This window comes from Taudactylus pleione, unplaced genomic scaffold (assembly GCF_031769625.1).
Source record: "Taudactylus pleione unplaced genomic scaffold, aTauple2 ptg000520l, whole genome shotgun sequence".
Lineage (NCBI taxonomy): Eukaryota > Metazoa > Chordata > Amphibia > Anura > Myobatrachidae > Taudactylus > Taudactylus pleione.
The window spans coordinates 1,279,142-1,298,420 of NW_028284922.1; the positions used below are offsets into that span (position 1 = coordinate 1,279,142).

Genomic DNA, 19,279 nt, shown 5'->3' on the forward strand with positions numbered 1-19,279 from the left:
TTGCCTTCTATGCAGCACTTGCAGTATTTGCCTTCTATGCAGCACTTGCAGTATTTGCCTTCTATGCAGCACTTGCAGTATTTGCCTTCTATGCAGCACTTGCAGTATTTGCCTTCTATGCAGCACTTGCAGTATTTGCCTTCTATGCAGCACTTGCAGTATTTGCCTTCTATGCAGCACTTGCAGTATTTGCCTTCTATGCAGCACTTGCAGTATTTGCCTTCTATGCAGCACTTGCAGTATTTGCCTTCTATGCAGCACTTGCAGTATTTGCCTTCTATGCAGCACTTGCAGTATTTGCCTTCTATGCAGCACTTGCAGTATTTGCCTTCTATGCAGCACTTGCAGTATTTGCCTTCTATGCAGCACTTGCAGTATTTGCCTTCTATGCAGCACTTGCAGTATTTGCCTTCTATGCAGCACTTGCAGTATTTGCCTTCTATGCAGCACTTGCAGTATTTGCCTTCTATGCAGCACTTGCAGTATTTGCCTTCTATGCAGCACTTGCAGTATTTGCCTTCTATGCAGCACTTGCAGTATTTGCCTTCTATGCAGCACTTGCAGTATTTGCCTTCTATGCAGCACTTGCAGTATTTGCCTTCTATGCAGCACTTGCAGTATTTGCCTTCTATGCAGCACTTGCACTATTTGCCTTCTATGCAGCACTTGCAGTATTTGCCTTCTATGCAGCACTGGCTTAGTAGCATAGGGCCTGATTCAGAGCCGGACGCTATTTGCGCTCGCTCTTTCAGAAAAAAGGGGTGGCTATTCAAATGAACCATTCGCTCTTTGCGGTCTGTTCACGCCTCTAGGTCTGAACGAGCGAACCAAACATGCGGTCGTTTTTTGGAAAACTACGCCCCCTGGCCGCTCGCATCCTACGTCATGTCCGCTATTTATTAGATTAATCGAGTACATCGACCAGCGTATGAACTGCTCGCTATTCTTGTGGTTGGTTTTTCCTACCGCAATCATGCGAGCAGTTCTGACTATAAAATAACTCAGTGACGTGGTCAATGACGCTGCTGTATTAATTATGCACACCCATAAAACGCCCGTTTTGACCTTTAAGCACGCCTGCGTTCGGATCTCCACTCCACGTTTTCAAACACCTTCCCCTGTTACCACCCACATATGCCTCCTCCTGTCACTAAAAATAGCAGGCATTCGCTATTTAGCGAACAAACGATTTTCGGCCGCACTGACTGGTTCGCTCATGCGTATTACGATCCGTACGCATGCGCAGTTGTGCAAACATCGCTCGGAACGAATGAGCGGGCGCTTACGAGTGGCTCTGAATCAGGCCCATAGTGTGCTCACCTGCAATATCCCTTTACTTTACTTACTATAAATTATCTGTATAAGCTGATAAACTGAAATAGTATCTAAAAAGAACTGACTGGCTACTGTCAACATAGCAGAATAAAGTAATTATTTAACGTGATATCTTCTATCAAGATGAAAGGAGATCAGCACGTTGTCAGTTTCACATTCTTCTCACATTCAATAGGTCCCATTGTCCCATACATCAGATAGCGTATAAAGACTGTCAGCTCAGTTGTCACTCTCAATAAGATGTAAAGTTCATGATGAAACCAGGGGCCTGAGATAGGGAAAAAGATAAAACAGATATCAGTAAATGAAAATTGCGGTGAAGTCTTTCTTCAATAACCATGTTTTTTCTAAAAATAAAGCATTACAGGGGCTAAAAGAAGAAGTAATAAGCAAATTGGCCATTGATGCAATGTAACTGGAAATGCTAACTAATGACATGCTTAAACGTATAATCTATATAGCAAATATAAATTGTTGTATTACTTTTAACCTGGCGATGAAGAAATGTGCCCTGCTGACTAGGGCAGTTCTACTGTACTTCTGTGATCCCTTCCTGCTGTGTGAGTAGGTGTGGAGGGTATGGTGCAGGTGTAGTCACACCATTACCCTTCTACACTCGCTCTCACATTCAGGCCACTTGCTGTGGTGTTACATACGGTCCTGGAATGCAGGTTGGACGACTCTCTGTAAAGATTGAGATGTTAAGACCCAACAGATATGCGATGACAAAACAGTGGCAACACAGATAGGAATGGATGAGCTTCATAATTGGCACAAATGCCTCGGACACCCAAATGTCACCTATGGGTGTGTACACAACCAAGTAGCAGTTGTCAAGCTCCTACCTGACAACACGACCAGTTTATACAGATATGTCCTCATACATTTAGCCTCAAAACATCATGCAGCACGACTTGCTTGGCGTGGTTGAGCTACCAGGTCCTGAGCTATTGTGCTAGCGTCGGGCATCTCTTTATTTGCCAAGAATGCAAAAATATATCTGTGTGCACCTGAGTCTGTATGTGGAGCACTTGGAGCGAAAAAAAGCTGCGGCCGCTACATTGTAGCACATCGTAAACACTCAGTTGCACACAGGTATTCGAGTGTCGCATATCTAATTAATCAGCACAGCCTGGTGTGTTCTGATTGCATCGCGTTGCAATTTAGACGCGTTGTCAGCAAAAAAAGATGCAAAAAAGATGCCGGGCGCCAGCAGAGTCTCATAGGACCTGACATGCCAAGAGGGTCATTTTAGTGAGACTGCAGTAAAGATGTATAAGGACTCATCTGCAGGCAACACGTGTCAGACAGATTTATACATCTATACGGTGTGGACAAATGGCATACACACACAGGCCCTCATTCAGAGGTGGTCGCAAGAAGCGATTGCTCTCTCTGAATGAGGGCGGCCGCTTCCTTTTTTTTAGTGCGACCTCCTGGTCGCTAGCTAAGCTGTGGGTTACCACCCACAGCTTAGCGACCGACCAGGTTGATGGGTGCGATGGTGAACACCATCGCGACCATCGGGGCTTGCGATGAGACCCTAAGGTTGGGTCTCGGCAACCTTAAGCCCCAGGGAGCTTCCTGCTCAGATCGAGCAGGAAGCTCCCCACTGACATCACTGATGATATCAGTGCGGCCGCCCACAAAACGGTAGCCTATGTTTTTGAAACCACCCCCCCGGCCCGCCTACAAAATGGGATGAGCTGTTGATCAACATCGACAGCCGCCCCTTTTGTAGAGAGCTCCGGAGAGAGAGAGTGTCTCTCTCGCTCAGGGGCTTGCGCACGCGCAGTGCGGCCGCTGCACGTGCACAGGGCTAACCATCAACCCGGTTGCGAGCGCATTGGCGCTTGCGACCGAGCCTGAATGAGACCCCCAGTCTGTCCTAGCAGCCACATGCACTGGACAGGCCTACAAGAAGACACACAACACAGAGGCTACTCGCTGGAACAACACTTGTCACTTTGCTTATAACTTTCATCTGCAATCCAGCACCTAATCAAAAGAGGCAGCAACAAAATAAAACAATATAAAAGTATACAGTGCAGGTATAATTGCAGAGAGACTAACACAAGCAATCAATAGGTATTACATGAACAGCCTACCTTCAATGGGGCCATGGCTATAAACAGCCTATTGGGGTGACAAGCAGGGGCGCCGAGAGGGGGGGGGTTGGGTGGGTACAAATTACCTGAGCCCAGGCTTGCTGGAGGGGCCTGGCGAGGGCCCGGGTCCGGCACCGCTCCCCCACCTCCTACATCACAGTAGCCCAGCACAAGCTGCTGTGTGTTATTGTGGCTGCTACTAAGAACAAGAAGCAGTCACAATAGTAGCTGATCACGCCCCCCATTGGTTATGCGCCGGGCTGAGGGAGCTCACTGTGACCCCCTCACCAGCACACAGCGCTGCAAAACCTGTTTTTTTTTAAACTTAAGGGGGTGTGGCCATGTCTCCCACGCTTAGGCCACGGCCCCTTTTTTACTGGGGCTCAGCGCGGCTCTTGGCGGGCCTGGTGACAAGGGCTACCCAGGCCTGACCAGAACTGCTCTTATCCCTGGAAGCAAAAAAGGCTGTGCATAAAATTCTACCTGATGTCGCAGCCTAGCTGCCTTTGCGATGTGGGAGGTGTAATACCTGCCACAGCAGCTGATACATTGGGAACCTGCACACAGGTTTCCCAGCTGTGACTATTCAGTGGCAGCAGAAAAGGGCTAATATTACTAAAAGCTTAGTGCCCTACTAATGCCTAGGACCATGAAACCTGATGAGGAAGCATGGACCTAGTGCCCTATTTAACAAAAGAGCATGACCTAGAACTGAACTAATCAAAGGACAAGGCCTAGCACTGACAAACAAAGGAACCAATAACCAAGGGGCAGCCCACTGAGGCATTACCATATCTGGCCAAAGACGAGGCCCTTCTCTGCACAGGTTCACTCCTCAGCTTGCCAAACCCTGGTTTCTCTCTTGCCTCTCGGCATTGACATTGACACTTGCTCTGGGCTTCATCCTGGACAAGCAAGTAAGGCAAGCGCTAGCTCTTTTGCACAAGAGCCCCCTTGCTGCCAGGACTTAAATGTCTAGCCATCTGTCCCCTTCTGGTCTGCGTGGGAGGTCTTCTTTTCTTCCTCTCTGCCATTGGACTGCCTTGCTCCTGCTTTTAAAGAGTGAAGAGGAGGATCCATGACACAGCCCTGATTGCAAATTGGCTAGCTCTGATTGCTCATTCCAAAGGCTTGTTCTGAAACTGCGTAAATAAAACCCTGCCACCTCCAGGAAATAGAAAATCCTGATGTCAGCTTTTTCTTCCAAGACAGGTGAGACAGATCTCCAGCGGTGAACATCTGGTAGGTCCTACACTTCCTTAGGAGCAGCTCATACTTAGCGCCGACCAGTACTGGATTCTTGGCCCCAGCCCTGCTAGACTCTGTGGGCCTGATTCAGAGCTGCTCGCAAGCGGCCGCTCGTTCGTTCCGAGCGATGTTTGCACAACTGCGCATGCGTATGGATCGTAATACGCATGCGCGAACCAGTCAGTGTGGCCGAAAATCGTTTGTTCGCTAAATAGCTAATGCCTGCTATTTTGAGTGACAGAATGAGGCGTATGTGGGTGGTAACAGGGGAAGGTGCTTGAAAACAGGGAGTGGAGATCAGAACGCAGGCGTGCTTAAAGGTCAAAACGGGCGTTTTATGGGTGTGCATAATTAATACAGCAGCGTCATTGACCACGTCACTGGATTATTTTATAGTCAGAACTGCTCGCATGATTGCGGTAGGAAAAACCAACCACAAGAATAGTGAGCAGTTCATACGCTGGTCAATGTACTCGATTAATCTAATAAATAGCGGACATGACGTAGGATGCGAGCGGCCAGGGGGCGTAGTTTCCCAAAAAACGACCGCAAGTTTTGTTGCTCGTTCAGACCTAGAGGCGTGAACAGACAGCAAAGAGCGAACGGTTCATTTGAATAGCCACCCCTTTTTTCTGAACGAGCGAGCGAAAATAGCGTCCGGCTCTGAATCAGGCCCTGTGTCCCTTGCCAAACACATTCCTAAACCTGTACTGGCAGCAGGAGAGGTGTAGGAGAGTTGACGCCAGAGAATAGAGCTCACTTATTATGATGCAGGATAGTTTAAACACCATGCATGTTAGCCTTTTTTCCAGGAATATCATAAAACAGATAATATAAATGTAATGGGTCACATGCTGAGACTGTAAGTAGTATGGGGAAACAGGATGACAGCCAATGTACGATAAAGTCATACACACTGACAATGTAAATTAGATAGTAACACAGGCTGGCAGAATAAGTGTAATGGGGAAAGAGTCAATACTGTGGGGGAGATGTATCAAACCACAGGTATTGATCAATACTTACCTTCCGGGGTGTCTTCGGCAGTATCTTCCTCTTTGGTGGTGTCAGTCTCTCGGTTGTCGGAAGCCTTAAGCTGCCCACACACCCTAGCAATATTTTACTCGATTTGGCCGATTTCGACGAATTGTGACGACAAATCGTCTAAAATATGGCCAAATCGTGAGTGTCCACTCACGATCACGATGCCAATGCGCGTCCCTGCTCGTCGTACATCGCATCTTCAGATCCGCCGTGCTGTAGGGCAGATTTGCCAGTCTGGGACACAATGCACTGGATGCATGATAGATCTTAACAATTGCAACATAATAAAACAAACCCCAAGTCTAAATTCACCCTATACCCTGACTTATGCATTCCCAAAAATCCCCCATAGAGAACAGCAGAAAAGTGGTCCTAATTGAGACTGTCAGAAAAAACTGACAGTTGAAATTTTAGATTACTCCCAAATCCTAATTTGTTATGTTTTTGCCCTGAAATTTGGCATGCAGCACCGAGCAACAGTTCTACCCGCCCATGCCAAAGTTCAGCTCAGTACCTCCAATAACTTTTAAGATGTAGCCCCTTAAACACCATGCCACCCCCCCTCAGGAGTTCTCTATGGGAGAATTCTATTTTTTTCGAGGGGACGTCTACATCATTCTTCCCTTGTATTTTGGCAACCAGGACTGGCTCTGATTAGCCTGGTGCTGGTTGTGCTTAATACTGGTGACCTCTACGTCATTTGTCCCCTGTATTTAGCACAACCAGAACTGGGGTTCCAAAGCCTGGTGCTGGTTGTGCTGGGGGGGGAACATAATTTTTTTATATTACACATTCATTTTTTAACAGATGCATGTATGGATCTCACTGATACATCCATGCATCTGTGTAATATTGATTTGATTTTCTCAGGTGCATGCCCAATGCCAAGTGAGTCCCTCTGATGCTCCTGTACACGGCCCTGTTGCTGCCACTGCTCCGCACCTCCACTGCTGCCACTGCCTCACACACCTGCAGCCTGCCCCTGCAGCCATTTCTCCCTCTGCACCCCCAAAACAACTCCTGTGTGCTGTTCACTCCTCCACCCATGCTAGTGTACCTATTTGTTGTCCTTCTGCCCTGCAGGTGGCCTGGTTTGCTCCTTAACCCTGATGGTTAATAAATTATAAAAAAGCAATAAAATTCCATAGACAAGAAACCTTACGGTTTCACATGTCCCATTAAGGCTTCGTAGACATGATCTGAAATTTCACAAAACCTACTGAAATTCTGACACTCAAACTTAAAAAAACAATGAAATTCTGATCATTAAGGCTGGACGTGTTCCTTGCACAATACAGATATGGTATGCCATCACACCCTGTGGTTAACTGCAGATTCAGCACTCTCACAGAGTGAGATTGCTGTCACTCACAAAATGGAGCTGCTAATTCACAGAATTGTGTGCTCATTGGTATACACAAATGCAGCCTATGCAACTGAGGTCTGAGCAGAAGATAGAGCTGCACAGTAAGGATAAGAGTGGAGTCGATGGGGGAAGAGACAGAGCGGTGTGGATCAAGACAGACAGGCGTGGAGTGGAGGGGAAGGTTAAGCAGCACTAATGGGAAGGAGCCAAAGTGATGCAGATGGGTAGAAAACAGTGGTGCGGATGGGGGGGACAAAGTGATGCAGATGGTTGGAAAACAGTGGTGCGGATGCAGGGGAGACAGAGTGGCACAGTTTGGGAGAACAGAGTGATGTGGATAGGGGTACAGAGTGGCATGGATGCGGGAAGACAGAGCAGTGCAGATGGGTAAAGACAGATTGGTACGGATGAGGGAATACAGACTAGCACAATGGGAGAACACACATCAGTAGAGATTGGGGAAGACAGATTGGTGCGGATGGGGGGGAAGACAGAGTGCCACGGTTGGAGGGGCAGAGTGGTGCAGATGAAGGAAGAAATAGTGCTACAGATGAGGGGAAGACAGAGTGGTGTGGCTGGGGGGAAGGTGGTGGTGCAGATGTAAGGAAACAGAGTGGCACAGATGCAGAAAGACAGGGTGGCGAGGATGGGGAAAGACAGATTGGTGCGGATGAGGGAATAAAGAACTAGCAGATTTAGGAGACCACACAGTTGTAGGGATTATAGCAGCATGGAGGCAACGATAGTGTACATGCATAGACAGAGTATGACAGTTTTAGAAATTAGGGAGCTGAATGTGTATTCTGAACGAGTTGGATGTATGAGTGAGAAGGATGTTGGAACCCAGTGGGATTGTTGTGGTGAACAAATGGGAAGATTGTGGGCACTGAGTGGGATGTGTGTGCCACACAACTGCTCAGACCTCAGTTGCATAGACTGCATATGTGTATTCCAATGAGCACATAATTCTGTGAATTAGCAGCTCCACCGTTTTGTGAGTGACGGCAATCTCACTCTGTGAGAGTGCTGAATCTGCATTAAACCACAGGGTGTGATAGCATACCATATCTGTTTTGCGCAAGGAACACGTCTATTAATGCGTCAGCCTTAATTATCGGAATTTCATTGCTTTTTTAAGTTTGAGTGGCAGAAATTCAGTAGGATTTGTGAAATTTCAGATCATGTCTAAGAAGCCTTAATGGAACATGTGAAACCGTAAGGTCCTTTGACTATGGAAAATATATATATATATATATATATTTATATATACGTACACACACACACATATATGTGAATGGTTAGTTGTTTTAGCTGGTAATATTAATTAATGATATTAAATTAATGATACTAATTACAATGTGTAATCAATACATATAGTGCAAAATAAAATAGTAAATTGAAGCTATGGGCCTGATTCAGCAGTGCACTGGTGAATGCAGATTCCTGTCGGCTGATGGAGATTTCCTGGCCTCTTCCTCCAAATTGCAGCGGCCAGCTGTGGGACCCCATGGGTCACCGCAGCCGGCCGAAGTTACGTGCAGCTTTGCTATTTCGATCTTTGCAGAATCAGGCCCTATATTCCTTTCTTGAATCTTCAACTTGCATTGGAGTAGTCTTTAGATAAGGATAGAATTACATTGGAGAGCCCTAATAGTGTGGTATTGAGTAAGATAAATTGAATAAATTCAATCTGCCTTCATAGTAATGTTCAAGAAGCTTATCTGGATTAAACTATGGCCTCACAATATTTTTTTTTCTTTAAAATGTTTCAAAGTTCTAGGGAACATTTTCAAATGCCAAGACACTGTATGTCAAACCTGCTTAAAATGCACAGTATATATGTCAGGCGAATGAGCCTAGTTTGACATTGCTAAAAATTACATAGTTTAATCAGCCTATGGCAAATGTGGTATATGGACATTTTAACGGGTTCACATAAAGATATTTTTGTTGTAGTTGTCTCTTGGCATTTTGTTCACATACAGCACTGTAAACCGTCTCACATTTACACCCTATTATAACCCTCATTCCCTCCATGACCAAAAATATTGAGGGGCCATCAAGGACCCGGGTCAGCTGTTAAGGAGGACAGATGCTCCCGATTGCACATAATAATTTTCATTGACTTTGTTTCCGAAGGGGATGTGGCCACACTGCCCGGATTTGGTCACGTCCCTTCAGTATCATCGGGGCTCGCTGTATGTCTCGCTGGCCCTGATCACACGCCAACTCCAGTCACTCACCACCCCCAGGGAGATATTGTTATATCTTTAATTAGCAGATAACACTATGGATGCTGTGACATCTGTAAGTGACATCATATCTTCCAGCTGGCGTATTCCTCTCCGAACTATGGTGTGATCTAGGCAAGCAGAGCACATGGCATGGGGCAGGCAGTGTACAGAAGAGCAGCGGTAAATGGGACTTACCTCCCCAACTGCCCGGCCCATCAGGGTATTAAAGTATTGATTTGGAAGAACTGACATAGGCCATAAATCAGGACTGTCCCACCGTATGGAGACCGTTGGGAGGGAATCTTATAGTGCCACCCCGCTATAAACACCTCTTTTGGCATGTGTTTTAAGCTGGTGTCAGAAAAAGAGAGCTCTCTACTTAAATAATACAAAATGGTTCTAAATACAACTGATAATATAATCTCTTGGAATTTGCCTTATTTATAGTGTTGACAAATTTTAGCAGCAATAATGGTAAATCTTGTTTATGTGCTCTGGATATTTAGTTATTCTTTTTTTTAACTCTGTGTTATAGAGATTTACGCGGCAATAGGTTTGAGTGTGACTGTAAAGCCAAGTGGCTGTTTTCCTGGCTTAAGATGACAAACTCCACTGTGTCTGATGTGCTGTGTGTTGGGCCTCCTGAATATCAATGGAAGAAGCTGAATGAATTAACAAGCTTTAATTCAGACTGCATAACAACAGGTAACTGTATGTTTAAAGTTTATCTACAATTGTATTATATCATCATTCATTAATAATGCACAAAATATTCACCTCATCCAGCATTTGTCTATGATATTCCGCATATACACGAGAATATTTTTTTAAATGACAGTTTATGCAGAGCTTTTTGTGGCCAAGATGTGCAGCTATAGATAGGGGTGTGGAATGGTAAAAGCAAGGAGAACATGTATTCTAAACGCTAAATGAGCTGTGAGTATGAGGGCTGGAGCTTACTTGTCTACACTGCAACTACCTCAGCTGGAGATCTCCCAGAGGGAAGATGCAGCTGATCACTGTGGGGGGCGAGGCCGGGTGCTTCTCGTCATTAGTGCCCTCCATGAAGATGGGACAGAGCCACCATGCCACCCCTCCTCTCCCCTTATCTGTCCTGTACTTTTCACTAAGAAGTGAGTAAGATCCCTCATTCTTCCAGGAGTCCATATGAATCCCCAAAAATGTCCCCCTGACATTCCAGGATAGTAAGGAAGTATGGGTCGGAGTAATTCCCTGGTGGGCCCCAATACCAAAGGGCCCCCGTATGATCAGGACTGGAGAATGAGTTTCTCCCTGCTGGGATGTCCAGAAAATAGCTGCCACTTTGTGTATACTTTAAGAGAGGTTTATCAAGTCTTATAGAGAAAATGGAAAAGTTGCTCATAGGAACCAATCAGCTTCTAAAGGCGCACATCCACCAGGCGATATTAATGTGCGATTACGACATCGTAATCATGCAATCGCTAATTAATCGTGCACCAATCGTGCACTATATTGTCGGAAACGACCAGCGATGCGCACTCCAACGTCAATCACCGCCCGAACATGCCGGTCAATCTGCCGATAACGACAGATTGCCCATGTTCGGGGATGATGTAGGGTGCCTACACTGAACAACTAATCGCTCAGTGTAGGCACTGCAAAGTATGGGGAACGATGGTACGATTACGATGTTGTAATTGTACTGTCTTTCCCTAGTCGCCTTGTGGATGTGCGGCTTAACTGTCATTTGTCAGTTGTAAAACGATAGCTAGAAACTTTGGTTGGCATGGGCAACTTATCCATCTTTATCTCCCTCCAAGATTTGATAAATCTCTCTCTTTGTTTCTATTTCTGGTAGACTAATGGGCTGCTCATAAGGAGTGGAGAAGCTGATGGTCAGTACTGATTCTACTCAGTGATCGGTAGAGGACTGCCTTCTATGCTGGGCAGATAATAGTACACACAGGGCTTATTCAGCAAGGATCGCTATTCTGCAGTTGATAATATCAGTGGTGATATGTAAATGATTGCATTTGCATTGCGATCGCAGCCTAACATAAGGACGGCCACCTATCCATTCCATACTTACATCCATATACTTTGGCAGCATAGCAAAATAATCCATAACAATCGTGTAACATCGGACCCATACGCACAGTTAAGGCAGGTCAGACCTCACTCAGGAACTGCTAACTTCAGCGCACGCTATGAGGCCTTAGACTGTATATGGTATTGCTGGGCTAATTTATGCATGCCCATGCAATGCCGTTGAAATGTACTGACACGCCTGCGTTCGCCTGACACCCCCCCGTTACCACCCACAAATGGCACTTCCTGTCACTCACTCTGCGATGGGTCTGTGGGCCTGATTCAGAGCCGGACGCTATTTGCGCTCGCTCGTTCAGAAAATAGGGGTGGCTATTCAAATGAACCGTTCGCTCTTTGCGGTCTGTTCACGCCTCTATGTCTGAACGAGCGAACAAAACTTGCGGTCGTTTTTTGAAAAAATTCGCCCCCTGGCCGCTCGCATCCTACGTCATGTCTGCTATTTATTAGATTAATCGAGTACATCGACCAGCGTATGAACTGCTCGCTATTCTTGTGGTTGGTTTTTGCTACCACAATTTTGCAAGCAGTTCTGGCTATAAAATAACCCAGTGACGTGGTCAATGACGCTGCTGTATTAATTATGCACACCCATAAAACGCCCGTTTTGACCTTTAAGCACGCCTGCGATCGGATCTCTACTCCCCGTTTTCAAGCACCTTCCCCTGTTACCACCCACATACGCCTCATTCTGTCACTCAAAATAGCAGGCATTCGCTATTTAGCGAACAAACGATTTTCGGCCGCACTGACTGGTTCGCGCATGCGTATTACGATCCGTACGCATGCGCAGTTGGGCAAACATCACTCGGAGCGAACGAACGGCCTCTTACGAGCGGCTCTGAATCGGCCCTGTGTCGCCACAGCGATTGCAGTTCTAATCACAGCGGCTGGTTCGTGTACGCGCGCTGCTATGCGTACGCATGCGCAGTGTGAACAATCGCCCATTTGTGTGCGTATTAGCAACTGCGTTCCTTGCTGAATCAGGCCCACAGTCCTATATATGGCCTGGACTCTCTTAGTAAGGAGAAATTATCAGTGTATAGCAAATGTTACGTAATGAAGATATAGGGCCTGATTCACAGCCGCTCGCAAAGCGGCTCGATGTTTGTGATCTGCGCATGAAATTCAGTTGCTACGGGGCTCACTACAAGACGGGGCGGCCGTCGATGTTGAGTGACAGCTCGCCCCGTTTTGTAGGCGGGGTGGTTGGCCAAACGCAGGTGTTCCCTTAGGAGTGCCTGGCGTTTGAGGGAGGACCTACTGCCATCACAACTGATGTCAGTAGTGGACTTCCTGCCCTATTGGAGCAAGGAGTCCACTCGGCCTTGCGGCAGCCAAGACCCTACCACAGGGTGTCGTCTCAAAGCCGTTGGTCGCGATTATCGCGACAGGCTTCTTGCCGCTCACACAAGCTGTGGGTGGGCTCCCACAGCTTTGCGAGTGGCAGGAGACAAAAAAAAGGGCCCACATTACCTGCGAGCGGCCGGCCCTTACCAGTGGGTCTGCATCAGGCCCATAGTTACTAAAAGTGTCATTATACCAGCACCAGTGTCCCTACATTTCACCTGCACTACTGTTTCTGTGTTATACAAGTGTCCCTACATCATACCAGCACCGGTATCACTACATTATACCGCCATTGGCGCACGTCAATACTGTTGGTGAGCCATACTATGTGCTTGCTCGTATCCACACACTACGCCACTGCATACAGAGACAACCTATTTATTCTGCGCTAATGTTTTGCATTGAGCACATTTTAGTCTAAACGTATAATACGCTATTTTAAGGCATGAAAGAATATTCTCTGCAAACTGACTGTTTGTCACATTACTATTTTATTTTATATTAAGTCCTTATGAAATCAAAGAAACTATTTAATTTTTTGTTTGCTATTTATTTGCAGATTTTGTTGTCCATCAGATATTACCCCACCAGTCTGTCTCTGTGGATACCTTTCAGTATAAGGATGATGTCTTTGTGGCTATAGCACAGCCGAGCATGGAGAATTGTATGGTCCTGGAGTGGGATCACATTGAAATGAACTTTAGAAGTTATGACAACATCACAGGTACAAAACACATTGGACGCTACAGGCAGACAACCTACCACGTGTACAACTGCCTGGAGCGTCTTGAAAACGCTGTGGGCACTGCTGCAATTCTGGTTGCTGTTGGCTGCACCCCCTTTTGTGTGACATCATGCGCAAAGGGGGCGCTGTTAAGCCCTATTATGCTCCTGTATACTTCCTACATGTTGCAGCTAAAGCTCTGTACTGCAATATCCAGGAGACTGTAATATAAAGACAGTTCAAAGGTAAAATGATTAAATAAGATTCAGTGACTGAGCCATGAAAATAAAGACAGGTACTGAATGGTAAATAATTCAGAAGAATGGTAACAGTTGGACGACAGCTGTATGTTACACTTGCACTTGGGTGGAGCCTTAACACGGGAGAGTAATCAAACCTACCATAAAGTAAATTGAAGGTGTTGCTCATAGCAGCCAGTCAGATACTAGTTATCATTTATCTTGTAAATTCTAGAAAATGATAGCTAGCATCTGATTGGTTGTTTTGGGAAACACCTCCACTTTTCCTTTTTAAAACTTTTGATAAAACTCCCCTCTAGCACAACGATCAATAAGAAGAAACTGAGGTTTTGTTGTATCAGAAAGCTGCCATCAATCTTTAATATATTTTGCTGATCTTACTTGCCAAAGTTGAGAAATTGAAACACTGTGGTTATTTTTCCCAGAGGTGTTCATCCAACATTCAGGGGCCTATTCATCATATGATAAATGGCCCGGTAACCATGGGGAAACACTAGTTTCCATATATTTTAGGTACCGGGCCATTCATCGTCAGGGGTCTGATAGGACCCCCTGATATTCAGCAAACTCCAAAAACTGAAAGTTTTCGGAGTTTGCTCACAAGAACAAGCGCCATTTTCAGATGACACTTGCTCTCGTAGCCCCGCTCCTTCCTATGGGAAGGAGTTCTGGGGATGCGAAGAGGGATCATGACCAGCAGGGCAGTGGCGTAACTAGGCCAGAGCGAGCGGGGCACGTGCCCTGGGCACTGTGGGACCGGTGGTGCAGGGGGGCGCCACCTGTCCTAGATAGCCAGTGTAGCGCTGACTGCAGTGGCGGCGATGTGTGTGTTAACCAGCCAGGAGCCAATGAGAGTCAGACAGACTCATTGGCTGTTGCTGCTGAGTACACATCGCCGCCGCCCAGCTGACAGGAAGTGAGACGTGACCTAGGCCCCTGCCGGGCCCCTACTCTAACAAGCCCGGGCCTAAATGATTAGTACCCACTCCCCCCCCCAACACAGACACACACACTCACACTTTCAGCACTCCTGCTTGCCATCAGGGCGATGTGGCTATACATTACACCTCCTTGCCATCAGGGCGATGTGGTTGTACATTACACCTCCTTGCCATCAGGGCGATGTGGTTAACCGTTATACATTACCAGAGCCGTAACTAGACTTTTTGGTGCCCTGTGCCAGAATGAGCATTGGCGCCCCCCTCATTTTTCAAAGGGACATAATGCACCAAAAAAAGGCCATGGCTTCATGGGGAAGGGCCAGGGAAGAGATAGGGGAGGCCAGGAGATGCTGGGGATGAAATAAGAGGAAGCTACAAGCAAGATTGATAAACAGAAATTTGACAGGCCCAAACAGCGCCCCCTGACCTGTGGTGCCCTGTGCGATGGCACCAGCCGCACTACCCTAGCTACGGCCCTGTACATTACACCTCCTTGCCATCAGGGCGAGGTGGTTATACATTACACCTCCTTGCCATCAGGGCGATGTGGTTATACATTGCACCTCCTTGCCTTCAGAGTGATGTGGTTATACATTACACCTCCTTACCATCAGGGCGAGGTGGTTATACATTACACCTCCTTGCCATCAGGGTGATGTTGTTATACATTACACCTCCTTGCCATCAGAGCGATGTGGTTATACATTGCATCTCCTTGCCATCAGGGCGATGTGGTTATACATTACACCTCCTTGCCATCAGGGTGATGTGGTTATATATTACACCTCCTTGCCATCAGGGTGATGTGGTTATACATTACACCTCCTTGCCATCAGGGTGATGTGGTTATACATTATACACATCTGCTTGCACTAAAAACTGAACAAAGTCACACAGATAAATAAAACAGTGCATTCACTCGTACATCACAAATAATTAATATTAGAATTTAAGCCTCAACATTATTGGTTTGCCTTTGTGAAGTGGCTTTTCTTTCAATAATAAATAATTTTTTATTGTATTTTAGAGGAAGTGGTAAAAATCCTTGGCTAGTGGTGGGCAGCTTATTCTATATGTCCTTGCACAATCTTGTGATTAATTTTTAAAGTGAATAATAAATAATAATAAATAAAATCAATTCTGTTCAAACAGTTTGAAATCTAAATATATTATAAACTATATACTTCCAATATTTTTTTGTTGGCAGGCCAGTCCATTGTTGGATGCAAAGCCATCCTAATCGATGACCAAGTGTTCATGGTGGTGGCACAACTGTTTGGTGGCTCTCACATATACAAGTACGATGAAAGCTGGGCCAAGTTCACCAAATTTCAAGACATTGAGGTCTCGCGTATATCCAAACCAAATGACATTGAGCTGTTTCAGATTGAAGGTGAAATATTTTTTGTGATTGCAGACAGCTCGAAGGCTGGCCTGACTACTGTGTATAAGTGGAATGGCAAAGGATTTTACTCCCACCAATCTCTCCACGAATGGTTCCGAGACACAGATGCAGAATTTATCGAAATAGACGAGAAGCCTCATCTTGTGTTATCCAGCCGCTCTCAAGTTCCTCTCATATTGCAGTGGAACAAAAGCACACAGAAATTTACCCCTTATAGTGACATACCAAACATGGAAGACGTTCTAGCGGTTAAGAGTTTCAAAATGAAAGAGGAACTTTATATTTCATTGACCAGGTTCATTGGCGACTCTAAAATCATGAAGTGGAACAGCAAGCAGTTTGTCGAGATCCAGGCTCTGCCGTCTCGTGGAGCAATGGCGTTGCAACCGTTTTCCTTTAGGGATAGATATTACTTAGCACTGGGCAGTGACTATACATTTTCACAAATATACCAGTGGGACTCCGAGAAGAAGACTTTTGAGAAGTTCAAAGAGATCTATATTCAAGCACCACGTTCTTTCACAGCCGTGTCGACTGATCGACGGGATTTTGTCTTTGCTTCAAGCTTTAAAGGAAACACTCAGATTTTTGAACATGTCATTGTTGACCTGAGCTTGTAAGGACATAGGTATTAAATAACCATTGCCATGTACACATGGTGGACTAGATATCTCCTGCAGAAATACATGGAACTAGTCTGCAGTTTGCACAAATGCATACGTGGATTATCTGCATGACCTTTTTCTTTATCACTTTTATTAATTTTCAAAAATTTTGTAATGGATACTGGGTAACTGCTTTAGAATGTCTGTAACAAACAAAGCATATATTCTTTTTGAAACATTTAATTGGAAGCTGTTGGGGGTATTGCATAGGTTATTAGGCTAGCCATAGAGCAGAATTAGGCTGAAAGATGACCCAGCATTAGGGCATGCTGAGACTTATAGTTCCACAACAGCTGGCAAACCCAAGTTGCCTATGCCTGCCATAGTAGTCTAATGGAAAATATAACGTGCTACCATTTTATCCTGTAACACGTAACCATTTTTTCTTGTTAGGCTATTTCTACAGTTCTATTGTTTGTATAATGTAACAACCACGTTTTGTATATTTGAGATACAAACTGGAGATTTTAAAGTAGAATCAATAAATTGAAAACAATAAAAAATAATAATAACAATAATTGTGTCTATATACAAACTATTCATTGTTGCTGCTCTACATTTCAGTATGAGAATAAATATGGTAATTTGATAGTTAAATAAATTTATAGCTTTGGTGCTTTCACTGGCTACATGAAAAGGTCTACTAAAGAAGGGTGGCAATTGTGAGGGGTTGGAGTATTTTTGTTTTTCTTTTTGCAACTTATATTGTTTACATTTCTCTTCTGCTTTTTATATTTTTTAGTCAAATCTGCAGTGTACAGTACATGGCAATTTTAATTCACGCATGTGCAGAAGTCTCTATTCGTTATCAGCTAGTATCCCCGGGAATCTCAGCTCAAGCCTAGACTATTACCAGTGGTGTATATATAATGGGTGCAGGGTGTGTGGTGCAAAAGGGCCCATGAGTCCAGGGAAGGGGGCCACACCGCACACTCTGCACCGATGTTTTTCAATATTCACCTTTCCGAAGTCCTGTGTTAGCAACAGCAGTGCTCCACAAATCTCTGATAATATGGCACGGCGCCCAATTTCCTATGCACTGTAGTAAAAATGATTGTGCAGTAGACTGGCACAGCCCTAGAAAGGAGGGAGCACAGATGGAGACTGCACACAGGCTCCTTCCTCTCTTAATACGCCCCTACGTACTGCGATTGTTTTGCTGCTGATAATGCTTATTAATCAATCAAAAATGTTACCATCAGTTATGTTTACACATTGGACAAGCCTATTTAACTGGTATTGTGGCATCACCGGCATAAAAGCATTAAAATTCTTATTTTTTTTAAAGCAGAACTACAGTTTAGTAATGCCTACATTATATGATATCTAATAAAGGTATATCATCATATATTATGTTGCTTTCAGTTCCAATACTGATCTGCAAGTCTGTTCCTGTCTGTACAGAACAGCGGAGACTACAGTATGGGGGCTGTGTAATAGAGTCTGAGGTTTCCGTAGCAATGCGATTCCGACAATCTCTGCTGCAAATATAAAGCAGCAATAATCTAAATGATTAAACCAGCCTGGCCTACTTATACTTAGGGATAAATTTACTTAAGTGAGAGTTTTTAGAAGTGGAGATGTTGCCCATGGCAGATTCTAGCTATTATCTTCTAGAAGGTGCAAGTTAAATGTTAAGTAGAATCTGATTGGTTGCTATGGGCAACATCTCCACTTCTAAAACCTCTCACTTCAGTAAATTTACCCCTTAATATATCTCCATCACAGTGGGGGAGATGTATCACTCATTCTAAAGGGAAAAAGTAGAGAAGTTGAACATAGAAACCAATCAGCCTCTGTAAATTTACGGAAGGTATTGAAGGGAAAGGGAGGGGGGAATGGCTGCACAAGAGTAGGAAGTATTTACAAAGCCATACTTAACTTATAGAGTAAAAAAAGATGTGCACCCAGTATGCAGCATCATGTCACAAGAATAATTTGCTTTGTCCATTGTTTCTAAATGAAAAACAGCAGATAAGATGGAGGCAGGTGTCTGAAGGGGTAAGTGTAAAATTTGTTATATAGTCCTTACCTGAAGAGGTTATTCAATTTCTTTAAATGTTGATATTTAGGACTTTATTGGAAGATAAGATACAGTATAATCCAAAATCCAAATCAGTAGTCGTTATCCAAAGTCAATTAAATAAAGCAAGAACTGCTAAGAGAGTGTCTATGTAGGATAACATATCACCACAAAATGGCTGCCAGGAGCTGGCCATCCTTTATATAGGGATGTAACCTGCATGCAGCACAATGCATGCAGGCAGCAGCTAGAGATTGCTGTAGCTTTCTGCTGCAGCAGCACTCTGGTCAGAACAGAAAAGCCGGGGTTTAGGAGATGGCAGTGTAACATGGTACTGGTAGAGGACTGGGCACCAGATACAGCCTGAGCCCGTTATTAGCCCCATTCTCTGCACCTAATGTAGCTACACCCTTCTCCTGTCAGTGGCAAGGGTGTTCTGTCAAAGATTGGAAGATTGTGTACAGTGACACAATCCTTTCAGTAGATTG

The 19,279-nt window shown here is 44.9% G+C and overlaps 1 protein-coding gene across 2 annotated transcripts in view; it reads left to right on the top strand.

Annotated features, from left to right (window-relative positions):
• The window catches only part of LGI2 (leucine rich repeat LGI family member 2), a 121,376-nt gene extending 104,090 nt beyond the window's left edge, over positions 1 to 17,286 (top strand). For both annotated transcript variants that reach the window (XM_088450593.1, XM_088450594.1), the window contains 3 exons: positions 9,871 to 10,040; positions 13,333 to 13,497; positions 15,906 to 17,286. In XM_088450593.1, coding sequence (XP_088306719.1) covers positions 9,871 to 10,040; positions 13,333 to 13,497; positions 15,906 to 16,723 — 1,153 coding nt within the window. In that variant the 3' untranslated portion in view covers positions 16,724 to 17,286. The remainder of the gene's footprint in view (positions 1 to 9,870; positions 10,041 to 13,332; positions 13,498 to 15,905) is intronic.
• Positions 17,287 to 19,279: the final 1,993 nt, after the last annotated feature.